Below are 23,668 nucleotides of genomic sequence, written 5' to 3'. Positions count from 1 at the left end.
TAAAAGGAACAAAACTAAACAGACTGGACTCTTGCTCTGTTCTCTCATGGAAACAATGAGGACCATCTTTGGTTAAGATTAAGATGCATTGGGGAGGAGCCAAGATGGCGATCGGGATGGCTGCATAAACGCTCGGCTCCGTGTGCCCTCCCGCCCCGCACATACATCCTGGCGATTAACCTGAGCAATATTTGTTAATTCGAGTAGGGGAAGGAAAGCATTCACTTACCATCCGCTTCTGTGGCTCCACCGTGCAGTTGACCCGAAGAAATGTCCCCGGCTGTTTGGCGGCTTTCGGGGTGCTGAGACCGGGATCTCGAGTGAGGAGAGTGTCCGGCAGCGACTGCGATTCCAGCGGCCTTTGGTCCCGATGGGAAGCCACTCGGAGAGAACCTGAGATCTGCGAGCCGAAAGAAATGATACCAACCCGCTCCCAATAGCGGGTTGCCCTGCGAGAGGTGCGATATAGCTGGGCCGGAGAGAGTCCATGGTGCCCAGTTCCCCTTCGATGAGACGCCCGGTCATGTTAACAGCCCCCCCCAGGGAGCCGATGGGAGACTCCTGGAGAGCAGCAGGGAGCTTGTTTAGCCTTTTGGTGACTCTCCTTTCTGTTCCCTGCCCCGACTATTGAGATCCCGCTGTGGATCCTGCTGGTTCCGGGGGTTGGTCCCGATCCCGCGGTGAGGTGGAGGGGGAAGAGATCGCAACGGCTGAAATGGCTGCATTAACAACTCTGCAGACTGCCCTGTTCCGGGGGGCCCGAGAATTGGGAAAAAAGGTGGCCGCCATTGTTGGCCCGCCATTTTGTAACGGCATGGATCGCTCTCGAGAAGGCGCCGAGGTATTTGCCTCTGATTCATTGACCTATTCCCCGGATGAGTCTACGTTCTTGGAGCTGCGGATAGGTATGGTACATGAGCTGGCAGTGGATTCCCCTGTTGCACGTGTGACTGTTTCATCGGGGCCTCTCTCCGATCGGCGAGTGGAGGAACAGCATCGCTCCATGGTTTGGGCGGCCCCGGCGGAGTTTCGGCACTTCCCTCATCGTGTGATCCCTTTTCCATGCTTGGCGGGACTGTGCTCTGACTCGAGACTGTTGGCGGTGTAGATATTGTCGTTTTCAGACTTTCGCCATGCATCATCTGCGAGATTTTGGTGGCTGGGATCCTATGGAGCAACGATACTGCCTGATTCTCCCGGTGCACTCAGGCCCTTTGTGCTACTTTGCATCCCGTCTGAGGGACTGTTCAACATTGGTATTATAGACAGAAGTGGCCAGGGGTGACTTTGATGGGGACATTGAGGGACTCATAGATGGTTGATGGTGGTTTGAGTGGTGCTTAGCGGAGTTGTAATTGATTGCGCTATACGTGATTGCTGTTACTTGTACTTCTTCTACCGTTGCTGTTTAGACGATTTTGGATGCGGAGGTGGGAGGGGCCGGATGACCAGATCGAGGGCCCTTCTCCTGTCTTTTTTCTCTCTTTTTCTTTTTCTCTTTTTCTTTTCTGTATTTCGGGTCTCTTATTTAGGGCGACAGGCACGCTGCTGGGGGGTAGGCCGTAGCCCTTTGCAGGGGTGCAGGGTTGGGGGTTGGGGGATGGGATTGTTATTTTGTTCTCTCTTTGTCTCTATGGCCCTTTGCCCTTTTCCTTTTTCGATGTCGTCGTCTTCCATGTTTCCTATAGTGTGGTGCGCCTCGAGGGGCGGGACTAGCTCGTCATGATTGCTCCGTGTTTATCACATTTATCCTGACTCTTATGCTCCCTCCCCCATCACTCCCAATATGTGTACATCACTGGCGTAAAACTTTTTGCTTCCACTTTGCTGTACTGGGACGTGTGTGACTGTGCGACATCGATTTCTTTTTCTTTTTCATTATTGTAAAATGAACCGTCTCAGATCCTTATTATTGTATGGTAATTTAAATTTTGTCATATCCTTGATGCTGCTCAACCTTCGACCTCCGAACCGCTGTATATTTGTACACTCTATTCCTCTTTGCCGATCTGATTAGCGGCCGGCCGGTTTGGTTGTAGGCCCATATTTGTATTTCCGTGCCATAACAATAAAGGTTTAAAAAAAAAAAAAAGATTAAGATGCATTGATGGATTTTTATGTTTTTGTTAAATGAAACTGTTCTAACCATGCTACTCTTTATAGTACAGAATTCTTCCATCACCCATAATGTACTGGACAGGGACTGCTGTAAGTACGTGCCCTTAAAGCTACATATGATTAAAATATGTTTGGCTAAATCTGGTCAGCACCCTGCTATGTTTGCAGTGCACACAGATACCTGTATCTCATGGGGTGAGCTGTTTATACATTATGGAAATATTGTATATTGCAGTAGTCAAGTCAAGTCAAATTCCTTTATTCGGCATTTAAAAAATACCATAAAAGTACATAAAAACAATAAAACTTTAAAAGCATTACAATTCATAATATTTCATTTTCAAGGAAGACTTGATTAACAGGGATAAAAATCAGCTCATCTATGGTAACGGCAGACTAAGTGGTCTCGGATCTACTCACATATAACAGACGCTCGACTACTGCAAGCCGGAATAGGGGATGTGCACTTGTTACTTGTATGACTCATGACCGAATGTGGTAACTTCTTGTTAATACTGTTTATTGTTATAAAAATATAAAATCAGACCTACACAAATCCGCATTCTGAATGCGAACCAAGTACACACATTGATTTACAACGCCGCCGTACCCCCGGGTTGTCGGCACATGGGCTGTGTAATCCAGATACTATTGCATACATGAGAAAATGTTGCGGCCGGCCCCAGGGGTTGTGGGCCAGAAGCTGTGTAATTTTGAATGGTACAATAAAGGTCTTTAAAAAGAAAAAAATAAATAAATAAATAAATAAATAAATAAATAAAATCAGCTCCTCCCACGCGAATTCCTAATCCTGACCGCCATTCTAATAAAATTCGTAATACAAAACAGTGTATGTACATCATTAGCCTTTTGCAAGAACAATAAAGCTACTTTAGCGTGTTTGAGCTTTACTCTTTTCAGGATTCCGACAAGGTACTTTCGCCTGGGTGGTCTATAAAATGGACATAATAGTACAAAATGAAGGGTATCCTGCGGAGACCTATTGTCGCAGCCGCAGGTACCCTTCTGTTCAACCGTTGATGTAAAACCTAGGGGGTCCGCCAGTAGATGGTGTAGAAGGTTGAACCTAAAACGGGTCATAAAAATCTGTCCTGTGCATTATAGGTCAGTGAGAGGTAGGGTTCCATTCCGCACTCGCTTTTCACTAGACTGTAAGCAGCGACTGTATGTTTGCTTTCTTTGGATGTCACCCTACTTAGAGTTATCCATTCCCCATACATCTTCTTAACTCTCAATTTGTCCTGAGATGTAATTGTTTCGGGATTGGAAAAGAGGTCCTTGCAACCGATACCCTCTAGTGTGCCCTTTACATATTTTAACCAGGGGATACATCTATTATACATATATTGCAGTAAAGATATATCACATGGATTTTTACACTAAAAGTGTGCATTATCCATGCCTGTTCAATTATGGAGGGGAAGGTGGGGGGGAGGTTAAGTGTTCAGTGCAGTTGATAAATGTGCAAGGTGGTGGCCATCTCAGAAATATAGAAATTAATGTTTGGCCATCTTTGGCCATAGTAGAGGCAAACTTGGAAGTATACGAAATCACATTTACCATCTTGAAACGTTATATGGCGTCTATGGACAACATGATGCTCATCTTAGATGAATTTAAAATAACACTCCAGGATGGCCATGCACCACTTCTGGCTTTGTCAATGATGCCGATACCAGCAGTAACCAAGCATTGGCAAAGTGAGACCAATTAGTTGTGCCGCAGCTTATAGTCTACTGTGAATGGCTTACAAATTAATGCAGCTAAATAAAGTGGTTACAATTTCAATGTAATGTTAAAGTCCTAGAATAATACCGTATTTGCCTTTCAATCCTTAAAATGCATCATTTGTCAGAGACTGCCCCCCCTAATTTGAAAGAAGTCAAGTAAGCTTTAAAAATGTCAAACATGTTGTAGACACTGCAAATTCAACACTGGATCTAACTTGTAATTTTACCAAAAGGAACAGGGATTGACTAGCACTATAACAAAATACTAATTTAGATCTACATGGGAGCAATGGACACTTCCAATACAATTGATAGTTTAAACAGCTAGAAAACAGAGGTAAACTGAGATAAAAGTCTAACTTTAGGAATTTCGGTATTCACAAAGGGCATTTATGAGTAGTAAAGTTAGACTTATGTCTCAGTTTTGGTCTCAGTTAAACTTAAAACCAAAACTTAAGTTTAATTGAGACAAAAGCCTAACTTTGTGAATACCGAAAGTCGTAAAATTAGACTTTCGTCTCAGTTTACCTTTGTGAATCGGGCACAGAGTTTTAGAGACAGAAAATCAATTACTTCTCTATAAACCAATGCAGAATATTCTATAGAGCTCGACCTCATTAAATAGGAAGTTTAAACAATCACAAGGGAACTATGCATACAAGAATATCTAGTTGCATTGAGCTTATTGAACTAGAAACCGATACTTTGCTTATTTACCTGTCAGCGCTCTCAGATTTCTGGGAAGCGTAATTCCAAATTACTTCCTCAGCTGCAATGAAGTAGTCCCACAATTTGATAAAGCGCCTCTCTTGAAAAGAAATTCTTCGTACTATAACTTCTTTGTTTTCGCATAATGTGACGTTGAGGTAACCATGCATTGCAGCTATATGGTAAACAAATGAAATGGAAACATTAGAGCGACTGGAAGCACAATGCCATATTACAGTTTGTTTCTTTGCCTCTGGCCATGGAAGCATAAGCTAAGAGTTAATATGAAGTTATGCATATCCATCATCCAGGCAGAAGAAGTGGTTCAGTACAGAAGGAACAGGTCATAAGCAGAAATGTTGGCACTAGTCCACTTATAATTACAATCTTTCAGTACATTTCACAGTTCATCATCCTGTGGGTCACACTCCCAGTACCAATGGCTGAAAATGATAATTATTTAGCCCTCTCAGGAAACGGCGATGGTTTTGGAGTCCTGAAACTGGAAGATTCTGAAGTGCTATCTTATGAGACGGTAGCGAACTGGCCTATGGAGGCTGGGCTACCAACAGTAACTGTTTCGCAACTTTCTGTATGTGTCATTTTGCTGTTATTTCAATTTGATCACTATTGTCCCTTTGCCACACTTGTCATTTTTAGGTCTCGTGTTTGGCAGTGCATGCACTGCATTCGCTGTCTCAGCGAGACCTAAAGTAATCTCTATATTTTGGCAAGCAGCTGGTAGTTTCTCCTGCTGCTTGCCATTGGCTTAGTGTTGTTCTCCAATTTCTTACCTTCGTTTTCAGTGGCTGTTCTGACTTCCATGTAGCCCAGAAGCAGCGGTCACCAACTACAGTTTTAGCCTGCACTGTTCGGACTTTTCTTTGTCGTGCGCATCGCTGCCTGACCTAAACATGGTCCATTAGGCATTAGGGGCTTTTTGTACGCGCCAGATCAAATGACACAATTTGTAAAAAACACAGAAACAGGGATTTACAGGCCCGAGGACAGGATGGGAAATGGTATTTTGTTAAGAATGCTTTTTATTTGAAAGTACTTGGCCAGCACGCACAATTCTTCCCAAATGTTAATTCCGCTCGGGACTGCAGTCCCTGCTATTCCTGAGAATGCCGTAGTGCCGCATGTAGGATTCTGCAGGGGTTCCGGAATTTGGTCTATAGCCCTGTGTGCGGTGTGAGGGCAGGGTGGGTGTGTTAGGGGAGGGGGCTCAGGGCTGCAGCAGCTATGGTGCTCACACAGCGCCTGGACAGCTCGCAGGATGCAGTGGCCTCTTCTCCTCCTCGCCGGACTCTCCAGCTCTGCCTGGGCCCCCGTGATGGGCACAACCCCCGCACCCACCACTGCCATCAACAACACGCTGAGCTACCCCATGCCGGCAGGGGGTACGAGTGCGCCCTGGGGCACCGAGCGGGCCAGTGCCTGCAGTGGATTCCTAGGTGGTGTCCCCCATGCGCGCACTCTTCCCCGCACACACTTTGTTGCAGCGACTTTCTGCAAGAAACCTCTCTATGCACAATCTCACTGACACACTCCCTCTGATATAACGTCCGCACAATGGCGCCCCGTGCAGGCATTTCTCTGAAGGCACGCGCGCATTTTCACTTTGTTAAAGATAGCTGCCGGCTGCTTTAATTTGCTAATGTACGGATGTGCATAGCACACTTTTTTCGTTTTTCAAATGGCTGCCAACTGCTTTTGGTCATCAGTGTGTTTTGGCTGCAACATATACACGCAAGTTACTAATTAGTACCACATGGTTCTGTAACATATAGTTTCACATCGTGGCTGGTCCAATGGCTAGATCGTCCACTGGTAATCAATAATCCTGTGTCCAAATCCTGCTTTGTTCACTTGACACCATGTGATCTTGGGCAGCTCTATTTATCTCCCCATGGTTCGCTTGGTCAAGCATAGCGTTACTACAATAATAGTCCTGGGTTCTAATCCTGCTGCTCACTTGACGACACTGTGTGATCTTTGGCATCTCTGTTCATCTCCCCATAGTTCGCGCTTCTCAATGGCTGTTACATCTGACTAGTTAGACATGGGTTTGTACTCTGTCTAGTTATCAGCATGTATGCTTTGGTATGCTGCGGACATGATGTGCGGTACAAAAGGGGGTGGTGATGGACGGAGCATCTGAACCAATCAAACACTCACACCCAGTCAAAAGATCTGGGTTTAATCCATCACCGTTCTTTAGCCCACTCTGCCACCCCAGTTCAGACATGGCTATATGCAAATCAGTCTGACCCTGTGCCTCATGGGAACAGTCCAGCCCGAACTGCCAAGCCATGCCTTCCCTGGACCGGAAACAAGCTTCCGAGGACCGGTTTCTGGCATTACAGCCGTCTTCAGCCCAGCTTGCTTGAATCCAGTGGCAAAGTGAGCAAGGGACTCACGTCTGAGCATATCCTGCCACACTTATGGCGGCCAAAAGCGGTACAAAAGGGGGTGGTGATGGACGGAGCATCTGAACCAATCAAACACTCGAGCTCGGCGGCGATGGGTAGGTGAACCGACAAGGACACGGGAAGCTTGAGCCATATCTGGAGGTTCATCCCCGCTGTCCTAGACCCGCCGAACGCCCATGTGGCATATCTTTCCTGACCTATAGGCATAGGAAAATACCACAGAGGTAACCTACTTCCATAACATTGGTAGTATACACATGACACTAGCATGCTGTTGAATGAACATATTTTCTTTATTTTCTTGATTTTCTATACTTGATAGGTCCTGATGAATCGCGGGTAATAGCCCATTGCGAGAAACATGTTGACCAATTCCTCTCCTAATCTCATCTAGGGCCAATATACCTAATTGGTTGGCACCTAGTGAGTTAGATTCACGTTTTTAACTGTAGTGGGAGACCCCCAGAATAAAGTAGTTTCTGGTACCCCCCCTACATTTTAATCACCCCTAGGCTACTTGCTTTATTACCCACACACCCGCACTTCACCATAAGGCAGTTGGATTTAAAAGATCTGAGCTAAAGAGCCCCTCCTAGAGGTGAGCCCGTCGGGGATTGCACCGCCTCCCCGACGAGGAGCAAACGCCAATGATGAAGCATGACACCCATATGGGTGTGTGAGGCAACCACATCCAACAAAATGGATGCCCAAAGGTGTCATATCTACACCTTCGGTCACGCCAGATACACATAATTCCCTCACTAAGGAACGTTTCAGCAACCCCCATTTGTTTACCTATGCTTGTCTAGGGCACTAGCTGATACTGGACCTTCCACTTTTTTAGTGGTAAAGAGTGCCTTCTTGATCTATTTGATCACCCTCCCTCCTTTGAATATTACTGTCAAAAGATCCACATACCACAACTGGACACAGTGGAAACCATCTGCGCCTGGTCTTCTTGAATTTTGCACCAGGAAGCATTGTGAGCTTAGAGTAACCTTTCACATGTGGTTATATTAATATAAAAACAGTATTTAGCTTGGTACGTGACAAACCTTTTTGCATTGGTGGAGTGGACAATTGGGTCAGAGACGTTGCTTTTCGTTCTTACAAATAAAACTCATATTAACGTGGTGCTATGTAGCCAAAATGACAGCTTTTTCAGTTTCAACACCGGGGATCCCTCTGGAATAAGTTTAGAGCGGAGTAACGAGGCGGCTGTCGGTGAATCTGACAGCATAACGTCACCGACTTTATGGTAGCATCTAGTATGTTCCTTCAACTCAATAATGATGAGTCTATTTTTAGATAGGTGCTTTCTTGAATACCTCTGCCCGTGCTTGCCTTTTGATGAACACTGTCTAAATTTGAATTTATACAGTTGTGATCCATGCATGGCTGTCACGTTATGGCCGTCATATCTTGTTATAATGTGATGTTCTCCATTCTTAGTCCCTGCACCATGTAGTTTGCCGACATTGACGATCAAGGTTTTGTAACATTGTTTCAGTCTCGTTATTGCGCTGTGTGCTTGTTAGAGCAACAAAACAAAGTTGGTTATACGCATAAAGTAAAAGATTTGCCAGGCAGCATCTATACTGCTAGTTGAAGCCTTCCTAGTCAATCTGTTGTAAATCTTTTTATATGTGGCGGAGAGAAGGAAGCGGGTTCATTTTTAATCCCATAACAAAAATTATTTGTGTTACAAGCCACGGCCTGCGGTAGTGAGTGTGAGTCTGTATACTGCAGCACCTTTTTTGACAGTTGCTCCTCCCATAAGCTATCCTCGTCGGCCATTCCCTCAGTTGTCACTAAAAATGTAGTGTCTTCATTTGTAGGTTTATTTTATAAATGAGCAACACATCATTCAGTAGACTTGTAATATATAGATTACCTTTAATTCATACATTGGAAATGCCTTATGATTTACTGTCCTTGTCATATGCACTCTCCTGGCACTATGGAAAATGCCTTGCTTGTAGTACACTGACACCTCTCTTCTCTCTTGAAACTTCGAAGACATGAAAGGGTATCATAAACATGCCTGAATAACTTCCATATAGTAAACCAAAGCCTGCTATAGCCCAAACCTCACTAATCTCCATGTCACAGTGCAATCATCATCATTCCAGCTGTGTTTTCAAAAATGACATTATTTGCTCTTGTTAATAGCACATTAGTGTCCACTTGTGAAGCCACAACACCTCCTGCCAGGGTAAAAGGCGCAGAAATGACATTTTCAAAATATTGCTTTGTTCGATAATGTTATCTTTGGGTTTCAGACTTACTGTGATATTTTTAGGGCTCGCCCCTTTTCTATTTCGCAGAAATAGAAAACAGGGGTGAGTCCTTATGTCGCTGATCCAGTTCTTTCCCCAAAGGCTCTCTTCAGGCAGCTGATTGGCTCTCAAGGAGGATTTTAAACAGTTCATGTGAATCCCAATCATGTGACTTGCTCTCATGCACGAGCCTTCACAGCCTCAGCCATTTGCTTCTCAACCAGCGCTGCAGGCCGTGACTCGCATCAAAGGCAGCCCAGCCCAGCTTCTCCCAGCAGGCAGCCCACCCCCTCCCTCTCTTGACTTTCAGTGACTTCACACTTCGTGCCCCTGTCCCTTCAAGGCAGCCCCTCCCTCTCTCCACCTTCTTTGCTTCGTCCTGTATTTCTTCTCTCTACAGCCCTCTCTTCCTGCCTTTCACCATGTACATGTATTTTCTGTTGCCGATTAGGGGTGTGCCTTTTTTATTTAGTACATTATTATTTTTTTATGCTCGAATGTTAAGTGCAAGAACTTGTTTGTTTAAATGATTATTACATTTTATTTTCCACCCACGGGTTGTTTCTTGCAGTGCATTATGGCATCTTGAGGTCACCTAATCGCGCTGAGAGTTCTGGAGTTAGTTTTCTGTTACAGTGCTTCATCCGTATGGGAGGGTGCTTGTGCCCTGCTTTCCACAAGAGGCCTAAGCAGCATATTGCTCGTGAGTCTTGAAACAGACTCTTTAATTAAGCACCAGGCTCGGGCTATGCAGGAAATGCCTCAAGCCGTTTCTCGGGTCTTTCCGTGAAGCTCAGCAGGTATGAAGAGGGTGCTGTGTTGCGAAAACAATGCATATCCTTGCTGTTCTGATGCCCTTGTAAATCGTTCTTTAAATATGAGCATGTCCACCGTGATGCGGTTCTTCTGTTTGCAAGTCCTACATACAGGTTTAGCCCGCCCGACTCTTTAAAAAAAAAAAAAAAAAACGTTGTCGAGGAGGCAAGCACCGAGGCGTGCACGAGCCAGTTCTCCTCCCCTTATTGACTCTGGCTCTTCAAAGGCTCTGCTCGCATCTCCCAGCAGGCAGCCCACCCCCCTCCCACTCCATATGGGCAACCCACCCCCTCCCTCTAAAGCGCCATAGCTGCCTCCGCTTTACTCTCGCAAAACCTCTCATTTAATTTAACTAACATTTATGACTTGTTTTCAAAGTGTACATTAAAATGTTGGTAATAGCACTAGCGCACCGCCAGTGCTGCCGGTCTTATTACTTTCAGTGCCAGCGAACTTTATTCAGCACAGCTCACAAATGTGTGCAGGAGCCCCTCTTTTTATCTGGGCAGTGTGCGGGCTCTGCATTCCCATTACATTACGTTATGTAAGTTATTTCATAACGTGTTGTGTTGCAGAGGCCTGCCTGGGAACTGTTTAGCTGTGAGCCTAGTGTATTTAAACGATGCCTTGGTTGGTGTAAATTCCTTGCCCCCGCCGTCACTTATTCACAAGTTTATTTGTTACTTTTTTTGACCTGTTTAGTCTAACCTCCCTCTCGCCCGCCCCTCCCCCCTTTGCTGAACTATTTCCTCCTTCTGTCCCTCACTACCGCTGCCCCCCTCTGTCACTTTTCTCCATCATTTGCCTTTTTTTTACCTATTTAGTCTAACCGCCCTCCCTTCCCTCTCGTCCTCCCTCTCTCTCTCTCCCCTTACTCTCTCACGCTCCCTTTACCTCACTTCCCTCTCACTCTCTCCTCTCTCCCCTCTCCCCTCCCCCTATCCTCAATCTCCTCTCTCCCTCTCTTTACCTTCCCCCTGCTCTCCTTTTTCTCCCTCTCCCCATCTCCCCCTCTGCCTGCTCTCCTCTCTCTCTCCCTATCCACATGCATCAGGCATCAGACATCCAGAAGCATCAGGCATCAGACATCCACAAGCATCAGGCATCAGACATCCACAAGCATCAGGCATCAGACATCCACAAGCATCAGACATCCACAAGCGTCAGACATCCACAAGCGTCAGACATCCACAAGCGTCAGACATCCACAAGCGTCAGACATCCACACGCGCCATACATCCACAAGCGTCAGACATCCACAAGCGTCAGACATCCACAAGCGTCAGACATCCACAAGCGTCAGACATCCACAAGCATCAGACATCCACAAGCGTCAGACATCCACAAGCGTCAGACATCCACAAGCATCAGACATCCACAAGCACCAGACATCAGACATCCAGAAGCATCAGGCATCAGACATCCACAAGCATTAGACATCCACAAGCGTCAGGCATCCACAAGCGTCAGGCATCCACAAGCATCAGACATCCACAAGCATCAGACATCCAGAAGCATCAGGCATCAGACATCCACAAGCATTAGACATCCACAAGCGTCAGGCATCCACAAGCGTCAGGCATCCACAAGCGTCAGACATCCACAAGCGTCAGACACCACAAGCGTCAGACATCCACATGCGTCAGACATCCACATGCCTCAGGCATCCACAAGCGTCAGGCATCCACAAGCGTCAGGCATCCACAAGCGTCAGGCATCCACAAGCATCAGGCATCCACAAGCATCAGGCATCCACAAGCATCAAGCATCCACAAGCATCAGGCATCCACAAGCATCAGACATCCACAAGCATCAGACATCCACAAGCATCAGGCATCCACAAGCATCAGACATCAGACATCCAGAAGCATCAGGCATCAGACATCCAGAAGCATTAGACATCCACAAGCGTCAGGCATCCACAAGCGTCAGACATCCACATGCGTCAGACATCCACAAGCGTCAGACATCCACAAGTGTCAGGCATCCACAAGCGTCAGGCATCCACAAGCGTCAGGCATCCACAAGCGTCAGGCATCCACAAGCGTCAGGCATCCACAAGCATCAGGCATCCACAAGCGTCAGGCATCCAGCGTCAGGCATCCACAAGCGTCAGGCATCCACAAGCGTCAGGCATCCACAAGCGTCAGGCATCCACAAGCGTCAGGCATCCACAAGCGTCAGGCATCCACAAGCGTCAGGCATCCAGCGTCAGACATCCACAAGCATCAGACATCCACAAGCATCAGACATCCACAAGCATCAAGCATCCACAAGCATCAGACATCCACAAGTGTCAGGCATCCACAAGCGTCCCTTTCATCAGCTCTCTGCCATCCTCGTTAGCTTCAAATGTTTCTGGTTCCTCACAAGGCCCCTCCAGCTCTCGCCTAGCTACATTTTACATTGCCACAGCACCATTCAACGCCACAGCACCACTCAACGCCACAGCATCACTCAGCACCACTCAACGCCACAGCACCACTCAGCACCACTCAATGCCACAGCATCACTCAGCACCACTCAACGCCACAGCATCACTCAGCACCACTCAACGCCACAGCATCACTCAGCACCACTGAACGCCACAGCATCACTCAGCACCACTCAACGCCACAGCATCACTCAGCACCACTGAATGCCACAGCATCACTCAGCACCACTGAATGCCACAGCATCACTCAGCACCACTGAATGCCACAGCATCACTCAGCACCACTGAACGCCACAGCATCACTCGTCGCCACCACAACAGCACTCAGCGTCACCACAGCATCAATCTGTGCAACCATTCAACAACAACTGGTTCAAATATGTTCTCTCAATGTTTCAAGCTTTATTACAAATGTCACAAAAAGATGTTAATATTTTACTTCTGTTCTTGGATTTTCGTCACAAAATACACTGAACATAATCTTCACAAAAAGTTATTTACAACAGTTTAAGCTATTGCCATAACTTACAATAACTTTTATTTAAGTATTAATTATTTAAAAAAATTAAAAGCCATTGTTATTTGTAATATCAATACATCTAAGTCACGTAAATACAACACATATTGCATTACAAATGCTATAGGTGTCACATTTGCTAAAGTTAAAACCATTGGCATTGTAAATGACAAAGCTATTAATTTCACTATTTTCAAAACCAACACATAAATAAAATACTTTGTCATTTACAAAACCAATAGCTCAAACTTTCCTAATGCGAGACCTATTGCATTGCAAATGCTTGTTTTATCAGCTGTCCCTGTTAAAGTGTTTTTGCAACAATATCTAAACTGTATATTGTATGGGTATTTTCATAATACTAAGTCTGTCATCATTCTATTGATCCATACCGAAAGGTCTTTTCTTAGCAAGGAGAAAGTCACAGCTGTGAGTGACTAGGTTTAGAATCTGATGCAAACCATAGAGATTTCTTGTGGAAGCCAAGCATGGCAAAGGGTTCATTTTGATAGACAAGTGTGTGGTTGCTAGATCATGATGTTAGAGATGTGTGAAAGTAATGGGTGTGATAGCAAAATGAGTAAGCATGGTGTCCGAGGTGTGGAGGAGAAAGATGGGAGAGATTAGAGTGCAAGTGTGAAAAGTTTGAGTATAACTGAAGACTGCAGGCTCCATAAAGATAAACAGGTACGTTTATTCACCATGAGAATACACACCGGCAGAGCAGCCAAGGGCCCAGCAACTGGCAGCACACCATTCAACTTCCCCACTACATTGCACCCGTCCTGGTTACCACCCCAACATTCTACATTCCAATTTTTCTCCTTAGACAGACTCAACACAGTGGCTTGTTTTCTGGAAAACCGGATGGGAACTGTGATGTAGGACTCAATACTGTATGGGTTGCGAGGCATAGGACAACCCATTGTCGTCCTTGGTAAAGCCTTGCCTTCATTTGTAACCTTCCATGAGGACTGGCCCTTTCACTTCGGTTGTTACACAGTACATCTTTTTTAGTCTGTAAACACTATTTTCTTCAATGAGTTTCTCCTACTGCAGGCACGACATGCTTTCCTGCAACATTCAGCCCACAATGCGTGCTTTCCCTTTCCGAACAGCCCGGGACAATGGCGGCTGGTTCTTTGAATAGGTCTCGCATTTACAAGTTTGAGCTATTGGCATTGTAAATGACAATGACTTTTGTTTATGTATTAATTAGCAAGACAGATAAATACAAGCATTTGCAATGCAATAGGTCTCGCATTAGGAAAGTTTGAGCTATTGGTCTTGTAAATGACAATTTTTTTATTTATGTGTTGGTTTTGAAAATAGCTAAATTAATAGCTTTGTCATTTACAATGCCAATAGTTATAACTTTCGCAAATGTGACACCTATAACCTGGGGTTGCGCTGAGTGATGCTGTGGTGGTGCTGAGTGGTGCTGTGGTGGTGCTGAGTGGGGCTGTGGTGGTGCTGAGTGATGCTGTGGTGGTGCCGAGTGGTGCTGCTGAGTGGTGCTGTAGTGGTGCTCAGTGGTGCTGTGGTGGTGCTGAGTGGTGCTGTGGTGCTGCTGAGTGATAATGTGGTGGTGCTGAGTGATAATGTGGCGGTGCTGAGTGGTGCTGTGGTAGTGCTGAGTGGTGCTGTGGTGGTGCTGAGTGGTGCTGTTGTGGTGCTGAGTGGTGCTGAGTGATAATGTGGTGGTGCTGAGTGATAATGTGGTGGTGCTGAGTGATAATGTGGTGGTGCTGAGTGATGCTGGGGTGGTGCTGAGTGATGCTGGGGTAGCGCTGAGTGGTGCCGAGTGATGCTGGAGTGGCGCTGAGTGATGCTGTGGTGGTGCTGAGTGGTGCTGCTGAGTGGTGCTGTGGTGGTGCTGAGTGATGCTGGGGTGGCGCTGAGTGATGCTGTGGTGGTGCTGAGTGATGCTGTGGTGGTGCTGAGTGATGCTGTGGTGGTGCTGAGTGGTGCTGTGGTGGTGCTGAGTGGTGCTCTGGTGGTGCTGAGTGATAATGTGGTGGTGCTGAGTGGTGCTGTGGTGGTGCCGAGTGGTAATGTGTTGGTGCTGAGTGGTGCTGTGGTGATGCTGAGTGATAATGTGGTGGTACTGAGTGATAATGTGGTGGTGCTGAGTGATGCTGGGGTGGCGCTGAGTGATGCTGTGGTGGTGCTGAGTGGTGCTGTGGTGGTGCTGAGTGATGCTGTGGTGGTGCTGAGTGATGCTGTGGTGGTGCTGAGTGATAATGTGGTGGTGCTGAGTGATGCTGGGGTGGCGCTGAGTGATGCTGGGGTGGCGCTGAGTGATGCTGGGGTGGCACTGAGTGATGCTGGGGTGGCGCTGAGTGATGTTGGGTTGGCGCTGAGTGATGCTGGGGTGGCGCTGGGTGTTGCTGTGGTGGTGCTGAGTGATAATGTGGTGGTGCTGAGTGATAATGTGGTGGTGCTGAGTGATAATGTGGTGGTGCTGAGTGATAATGTGGTGGCGCTGAGTGATGATGTGGTGATGCAGGGTGCAGAAAGGCACAAAAAACGAGTCTAACAGAGGGCAGGAGGGTAGAAAAACAAGGGAAAAACTAGTCTAGCAGAGGGCAGAAGGGCACAAAAAACGAGTCTAACAGGGGGCAGAAAGGCACAAAAAACGAGTCTAACAAAGGGCAGAAAGGCACAAAAACCGAGTCTAACAGAGGGCACAAAGGCACAAAAACCGAGTCTAACAGAGGGCAGTAAGGCACAACAAGCAAGACACTTTTCTATAGCATTAGAAAGCATCTATGTAGCTTCTTAGTTGGCATCGTGTAAAACGCATGATCACATTTATTGAAACCTGACACCTTGGTTATTTCTTTTCTACCGCATTTTACCCCATGCAAGTTTAGAAGCAGCTTTTGGGCAACCGGGATTCTCTCCTCATAAAACAAGTCTTGGCAATTTAAAGGAAATTTGGGATGGTAAATTTGGGATGGTAATGCGGGAAGTTATTGATGCTGAGTGGTGCTGTGGTGATGCTGAGTGATAATGTGGTGGTACTGAGTGATAATGTGGTGGTGCTGAGTGATGCTGGGGTGGCGCTGAGTGATGCTGTGGTGGTGCTGAGTGGTGCTGTGGTGGTGCTGAGTGATGCTGTGGTGGTGCTGAGTGATGCTGTGGTGGTGCTGAGTGATAATGTGGTGGTGCTGAGTGATGCTGGGGTGGCGCTGAGTGATGCTGGGGTGGCGCTGAGTGATGCTGGGGTGGCACTGAGTGATGCTGGGGTGGCGCTGAGTGATGTTGGGTTGGCGCTGAGTGATGCTGGGGTGGCGCTGGGTGTTGCTGTGGTGGTGCTGAGTGATAATGTGGTGGTGCTGAGTGCTGAGTGATACCGACAGGTCCCTTTAGCATTTAAGGAGGCTCGATTGATCCCTTTGTTGAAGAAACCTGGTTCGGACACTAAGTGTCTAAAGAACTTCCGTCCTATTTCCCAGTTGCCTTTTCTGGCTAAAGTAATCGAGCAGCATGTGCTGATATCGCTCTCCAAACATCTTGACAGTAATAACCTGTTGGAAGCTAATCAGGCAGGGTTCCGTGCTAATCATAGCACGGAACTAGTTATGCTATCGATTCTGGATGAATTGAGGAGTCGGGCTGATACTAAAACACCTAGCGCCCTGGTACTATTAGATCTCTCCGCGGCGTTTGACACCGTGTGTCATGTACAACTTTTGTCGCGGTTGAGGTCTTTTGGTATCAGAGGTACAGCCCTGGCTTGGCTTGCATCATTCCTGCAGGGCAGGACACAAAGAGTCCAACTGGGGGACATGCTTTCCACCTCCGCGCCTATTACCTGCGGGGTCCCACAGGGTTCTGCTTTGTCGCCCCTGCTCTTTAACATCTATCTGCAGCCTTTGATTGCCCTCCTGAATAGGATGGACTGTCTAGTCTATAACTACGCTGATGACACCCAGATCATTATCCGGCTTGAGGAAGGGCCAGGAGCGTCTACCAGGCTACAGGACATACTTAAGGCCACGGTTAATTGGATGTCTAAAAACTCCCTAAAAATTAACCCGGAGAAGACGGAAGTGTTGCCCATTTCCATCACGGGCAACCCCTGGAACGAGAGTTTCTGGCCGGTAGAGCTGGGTGTACCACCGAAACCAGCGGTAGCAGTCAAAAGTTTGGGTCTGCACCTGGATGGGAAACTATCCATGGAAAAACAGGTTACGTCTGTAGTAGGTACCTGCATTGGTTTAATGCGGCAACTGAGGAAAATATCGGCACTGCTATCGTTCTCTACCCTGAAACAGGTGGTTTCAGCGACCATCTTGGCCAGATTGGACTATGGTAACTCCCTGTACATAGGGCTACCCCAGCGGTTGCTGGATAAGCTACAGGGGGTTATGAACGACGCGGCCAGGTTGATCTATAAGAAACCCAGGATGACCCATTCATCCCCGCTGATGCAGGAGCTTCATTGGCTCCCAATTCGGCAGAGAGTAGTTTTCAAGGGACTGTGCATAGTGCATAAGACGCTGTACGGAAATGCACCAAAATATCTTAAGTCCAGAATTTCACTCTATACTCCGAGCAGGACTTTACGCTCTTCGGATGCTTCTCTTCTATCCCAACCCCGATTTAGACTGGCCACGGTGGGGGGACGTGCTTTTTCTAAAACACTCCCGGCTCTGTGGAATAAATTGACCCCAGATCTAAGGAAGGAGCGCAATTTGATGACTTTTAGGAAAAAGCTAAAAACTGTTTTATTCAAACAGGCATGGAGCAGCCACTAAGCGCCCACCAAGATCAAGTAAGATGCTCAGCCCCACTGGTTAATTTGGACAACCAGCGCTTAGAGGCCCCGGTGGCTATAACGCGCGATACAAATCAAATAAATAAATAAATAAATAAATGCAGTTCTTCTGGGGACCAAAGCCTTTCCTGCAATTTGTTTAGGTTGTCTGGCAGGCAGTAGCTTTCCTCCCATTGCCATTGGTGCATCCCGAGCCCCCTCCCCACCCCAACAGACACGTGCACATTCAGTCCTGCCACTGGTTTAAATATGTGGGATCGTGTATAAAGGAAGGAGTGGAGGAAAGAATGGCTTTGACCCCCAAGGTGCGCCTTCCACAGTTTTCCCATGGAGAGAAACATGGCCTTGTTCTCTACGGTGCATCGCGTTGGACCCTAAACCCACGCCTCATTGCGTGCCTCAACCCATTTGCTGCAGAGCGCACACCCACAACCCTGAGGACAGGCTCAAGACGTGATAAAACTATGAAGGGCTCTCATTGTTTACCCCCCCAGAAGCATGTTTGCTGTACGCAATTAACGTTATTTCCTTCTACATTCAAGCACAAAATCAGTTTACCGTGCCTCTGAAATTGCAAGCTGTATTTCTATTCAGACAATTACGAGGAAAAAGGTGTTCCATTTTAACAGACACATTACAGTTTTGAGGCAGTAATAGAGTTCTGACCCTAGCTTCATTTGTTGGCCCTTGCCCCTCAAGTAAAAGCAGCTTGCTAACCTAATAAATCAGAAATATTGTTATAGAAATTATGTTGTTACTGACACCCAGTCAGGTAGTTTAAATATTATGAGATTATTCCGTTTGTATAAAAATAACATTACCTGTTTTTAACTGGTGCCACTCCCTGTCCATGACTGTAGCTTTTAAATCAAGCTAGTTTGCATGAATCTGAATAAACTCTTTCATCAGTTGTCATCGTTCACCTGAAAATAAGAGGCAGCCACGGGCGGGGACGGGATGGCATGGGTAATTGACAACGGCGCCGAAATAGTTAAAATAACAGGCAGTGACCGGCGGAGCGGCTCAGGCAAATTCCTGAAAAGAAGGATTTACAGGCGTGTTTTCAAGCCGGTTTGCACTCAGTCAGTTTTGGCTTTTATTGCAATGTGAGAGGAAACGTGAAGCACTTGTCCACATGAAGAGGGTGCCGTGCTGCTACACGGCCGGAGTCAAACAATAAAAAAATTTAAAAATCAGAAGAGACTTCCAATGTAGAGCCAGAACCCAGATGCAGCGCATTGTGGCTTGGATGTAGCTGACTCGTGTTTGTTGGCAGAGTGTAGCAATGGGCTCCTCTATTAAAATACCTTGTTTATCTGACCAGATGTCATGAAGGCAACTGTCGGCCAGTTCTGTTTCTTCAGTCAGCTGCACTATACGTTTAGAAATTTACCGGCCTGGACATATAATGGAGAAAAAAAAATACAGGACCAATGAAAAAACGTGCGTATGTGCTAAAAAATGCCTGTCCAATAAAAAAGCTTTCACTTTAAAGTCAGCAGGATTGGTATTATTGTGGAAAATAAAACGAAGCTATAGATAACAAGGTCTTGGCATTGCTGTGGGGAGGGGGGAGGAGAAATGCGAGACACGGCCTGGTGGCCGTGAGGAGTCAAACAATAAAAAATAAAACAAGTTGCCGTGAATTGCTTTTGAAGGACAGGCAGCGCTGGGAGGAGGCCTGATTCTGTGGATCGTGTGAAGTGGCTGAGGGGTCAGAGCATTCCTTTGAAGCTGAAGCTCTCGGCATTGCTGTGGCGGGTCTGATGCGTTGATGCGACTCGGCTAGGGGGGGGCGGGGAGAAAATGGCAAGCTCGTGCACGGGAACATGCACTGTGAGAAATCCGCCTGCCAAAGCCCTTGGTTTCAAGACTTTGTTTGAACTGCTATAAACTCGCCTATTAATCCCTGCGGGATATAATAGGCGAGCCCTAAAAAGGCATTGTCATTTATAATGCCAATAGCTTAAACTCTAGCAACTGCGAGACCTATTGCATTGCAAATGCTTGTTACCTTTTGCGGTTGCCCCAGTTATGGAATCTCTGCCTATTTGTCTGACCTTGAATCATGACCTTGTTTTGGTTTTGCCATATGGTGTTCTTCTTCCGTGCTCGCTTCGATGGCTGCTCATTTCAGTACAGAGTTACTGGCTTCCTGTCAGGTTGGCTTAGGTTCACAACAGGCCAGCATTCTGAAGCCAATGAGTAAACCTTATGTAACAGTATCATTATTGCAAAACACCTTATTGATTGTCATTGATACTAAAACCCTCTGTGCTCTGTTTTCACTTAGTGAGTTTGTAACCTACTAGAGAATATTTGCTTACATCCGCGCTGTCATACGAGACCTGAAACCTGACCTAGTTTTGCCAAAGAAGACTGTGGCTTGATAAGTGTATTTTCTCTCTCTCTCACACACCCCCATTCTCACTTTCCTCCAATATTTAGTTCTATATTGTGCATTCTCACTTGTACAGTTAGAACCACAAGCTGGGGAGTGGAAGGATGTCATCAGAACTCTGGGAACAAACACCTACAAATCCTGACAACTCTCTTCTAATTGCCACATAAAGAGTCTCCTGTAACAATGTCTATAATGCCTTCAACGTTGGGATTACGCCTCCACACTCCTTGAACCATCCAATACTGAAGAATGCCCTACTGAGGCACATTATTTGTGAATAATGTCAGAAACAACCAAAATCCAATTGGGGTCATATAATTCAAAAATCCTACGGCAGATATCTTGATCAAAATGATTCCAGGACGGAACAGAACATAAATATTATAGTTATTTCATGTTCGGAAAAATCATTAACATACCAGTTTGGAACAAAATCAGCTCAGATATTCATAACAAGTCCGAAATTCGCCCTAATATGAAGATAAAAACAAGTACCATCACCTTCATTTATTTTCTCTCTGAACCACTCTATCTTGAATCAAAGCTAGCAGTTTATTTACATTTGCTTCCATGAAACTGCACCACAAAGAGGGGGGAGATGCAAACCACTGGCCCAAGAAAATGTAAATGAAAGCAGAGATGAATAAATTCTATATAGCTTGACAATGTTTACGTCTATTTGTTGTGTACCTGGGGCCCTATTACAAATAAGTCACACTTTTCCTGATGGCACCATGATGCACCATAAAGCAGTTGCACCGGGTGCAAACAGGTAAAGTGTGCTTTATTTGGAAAAATGAACTGCCCTCAGGGCAGCCGTAAACTCTAGCTGCCCCCAGGGCAGTGCAATCAAGAGAAATACGGAGCAGATGCCTAAAAGTTGCTCCGTGTTTCTCTGTGCAGGTGGCAACCTGCCTGCAATTTTAAGAGAGGAGAGACATCCACCATGCTGGCGGGTGCAGTGAGTGGCTGCACCCGCCTGTAAGGGGATGTTTGGGGGGTCCTGGGGCCCCCTCTTTCTCCCCTCCAAAGGTCTGTCTTTAGGAGGTGCACTGAAAGTGTGCCACCTTTTTGTGGTGCACTTCCAGTGTGCCTTCTAAAGGCATGTTTGCCTCTGTGCTCACGTCCGTAATATGGCACTGAGGCAAAGAGATTCCCTAATTTGCAAAGGGCTACACCCCCCATGCAAATGAGGGAACGGCCTCTCTCGATATCATTGGCGCTATATGTTTGACAGCGCTATCTGTATTAGAGAAAGGGACGCATAAGTGTTTGCAGCCCCTTCTGTAATACCAAAGGGTCCAGGGGGGGCCGCACAAAAGTGGTGCAAATGTTCAATGCACCCCTGGAGCACTTCTGTAATACGGGCCCTCATAAGCACAGAACTGAAGCCTGAAAAATCAGTTGGCGTCTCAGTGAACATTAGAGTGCCTTTTTACAAGCTTAGCGATAATTGATGGTAGCCCTCCCATCTCACATAACATCTGTCTAACACCGTCACAACTCTTTCTTCCGAGCTAGTCAAAGCATTGAAACCCAACACGGTCACTACTTGACACTGATTAATACTCTCTGTGTACTCTTAGGGGGGTAGGAGCGCACCAGACATGCCCCAACGTAATTACCTCTTGCATGATGGTTCACGTAGTTCATAATTTCTCGCTCAATTCAATTCAAAGTGTTCATAGCCAGTGCTGTATTATTAGTTTCAATTCGTATCCCTAGACACGTGTTTCATGATTCCTCAATCGTCAGTAGGGAAATACTCTCTGTGGTGTACTTGTTGAACAGAGGTCTAAAGTCTGTAAAGTTAGTTGGTGTCTGCATTAGGTGGAGGGAGCATTTCCACATCTTCTTTATTGTCGCCCTGGTACCCATACAGTTTTAATTTACGGAGCACAACATACTCCAAGGGCTGACCTAAAGCACCAGCAACACATGAGAATATGAATCACACAAAGCAAACTGTACATGGCATGATGGAACACAGGACTTCAGGCTAATTGCATAGTTTCCCAAAACAAGAAACTGATAACTGAGGTCGTATTTCAATCATGAGTTTTGTGTCCAAAACCCTTATAAAATAAGAGTGGGTACATATATTCTCTGTAACGCAACAGGGAAAGGGAAACTGATGGAAACCCTAATTTGGTGTAACGAAAAAACATTGCCTATTGAAAAATAAGCTGGGGAGGACTAACATTTTTACCAATGATGCATTGAAGAATTTTATTTAAAAAATGTATGACTACGGCAGATTCTGACAAAAACAAAATATAATCGAGCATTGTCAGGTAACTGCTCTGAAGCTTGTAAAAGCTTACAAGCACGAAGATGTCACTTTCTGTGCAGATGGATGAAGGAAACTCCATTGATGTAATTTCCTGTGCAGATTGATGATGGGAACTACAGTGATGTCACTTTGTGTGTAGATGGATGATAGGAAAATACTTTTTTTTTTCAATGGACTAAGGTTGAGACATGTGGTAAGACCATAATAATAATATTCATGGAGACACTTAGGTTAATAAAAAGAATGAATGAATGAATGAAGGGCATTTGTAAAGCGCGTGGCTACCAAAGGCCTCCCAGCGCTACAAGACACACCTAAAGTAGACATAGTGACACAATCAAGAGAACAGTAAAGTTTTGAGGAATTTTTGGAAGCGAAGATGATTAGCCTTGAGGCAAATAAAATCTGGTAGTTGATTCCACCTTTGAGCAGAAATGACAGAAAAGAGACAACCCCCACTCCGGGCACAATTACATCTCGGGACAATGGCAAGATGTTTCCATTCGGAGTGAAGGGTTCTTCTAGGGGCATACAAAGAAACTTTAGATTGGAGAATCGGAGGCAAATTAGCCGCTAGTGATTTATGGACAATGCACACGGCCTTAAATTGAATTCTTTTATCCACTGGCAGCCAATACAGTGCCCTGATGTGCGGCTTAGCAGATTTTCTATTGTGGGCATGCATCAGAAGTCGTGCCGCACAATTTTGGACGGTTTGAAGTTTTTTTATTGTCAGACAGGAGGAGGCCAGGTAAAGCACATTGGCGTAGTCAAGCCTTGACAAAATCAAGGCTTGGACCAGAAGTTTCCTGGCATTAAAAGAGGGGCAGGATCCTCCTCATCATCTTGAGCATGCCGTAGCATGAGCCAGCAACCCTGGAGGCCTGAGTCTTGAAACTCAGATTATGATCCAGCCAAACTCCCAAACTTTTAACTTGGTCTTTGGGAGCAGGCATATCTCCCATGCATTTCGGCCAGAGGGAATCATTCTCCAAGCTGATAGTCTTTCCCAGAAACATCAACTCAGTTCTAGCCGATTTCAGTTTAAGGAAAGAGGAGTCCATCCAAGCCGAAACTTTTTCCAAACAATTAGCTAAGATAAACTTATTGTTGTTAATCAGATTAAG

General features: G+C 45.9%; 1 protein-coding gene across 1 annotated transcript in view; it reads right to left on the bottom strand.

The window, feature by feature from the left end:
• The window catches only part of F5 (coagulation factor V), a 711,267-nt gene that overhangs the window by 439,525 nt on the left and 248,074 nt on the right, over positions 1-23,668 (bottom strand). The window contains exon 7 of the mRNA XM_078658317.1: positions 4,587-4,752. Within this exon, the coding sequence (XP_078514443.1) occupies positions 4,587-4,752 (166 nt within the window). The remainder of the gene's footprint in view (positions 1-4,586; positions 4,753-23,668) is intronic.

Source organism: Lissotriton helveticus, chromosome 8, assembly GCF_964261635.1.
Source record: "Lissotriton helveticus chromosome 8, aLisHel1.1, whole genome shotgun sequence".
NCBI lineage: Eukaryota > Metazoa > Chordata > Amphibia > Caudata > Salamandridae > Lissotriton > Lissotriton helveticus.
Note: the sequence above shows the minus strand (reverse complement) of the source record. Positions and strands in the feature narration are given on the sequence as shown.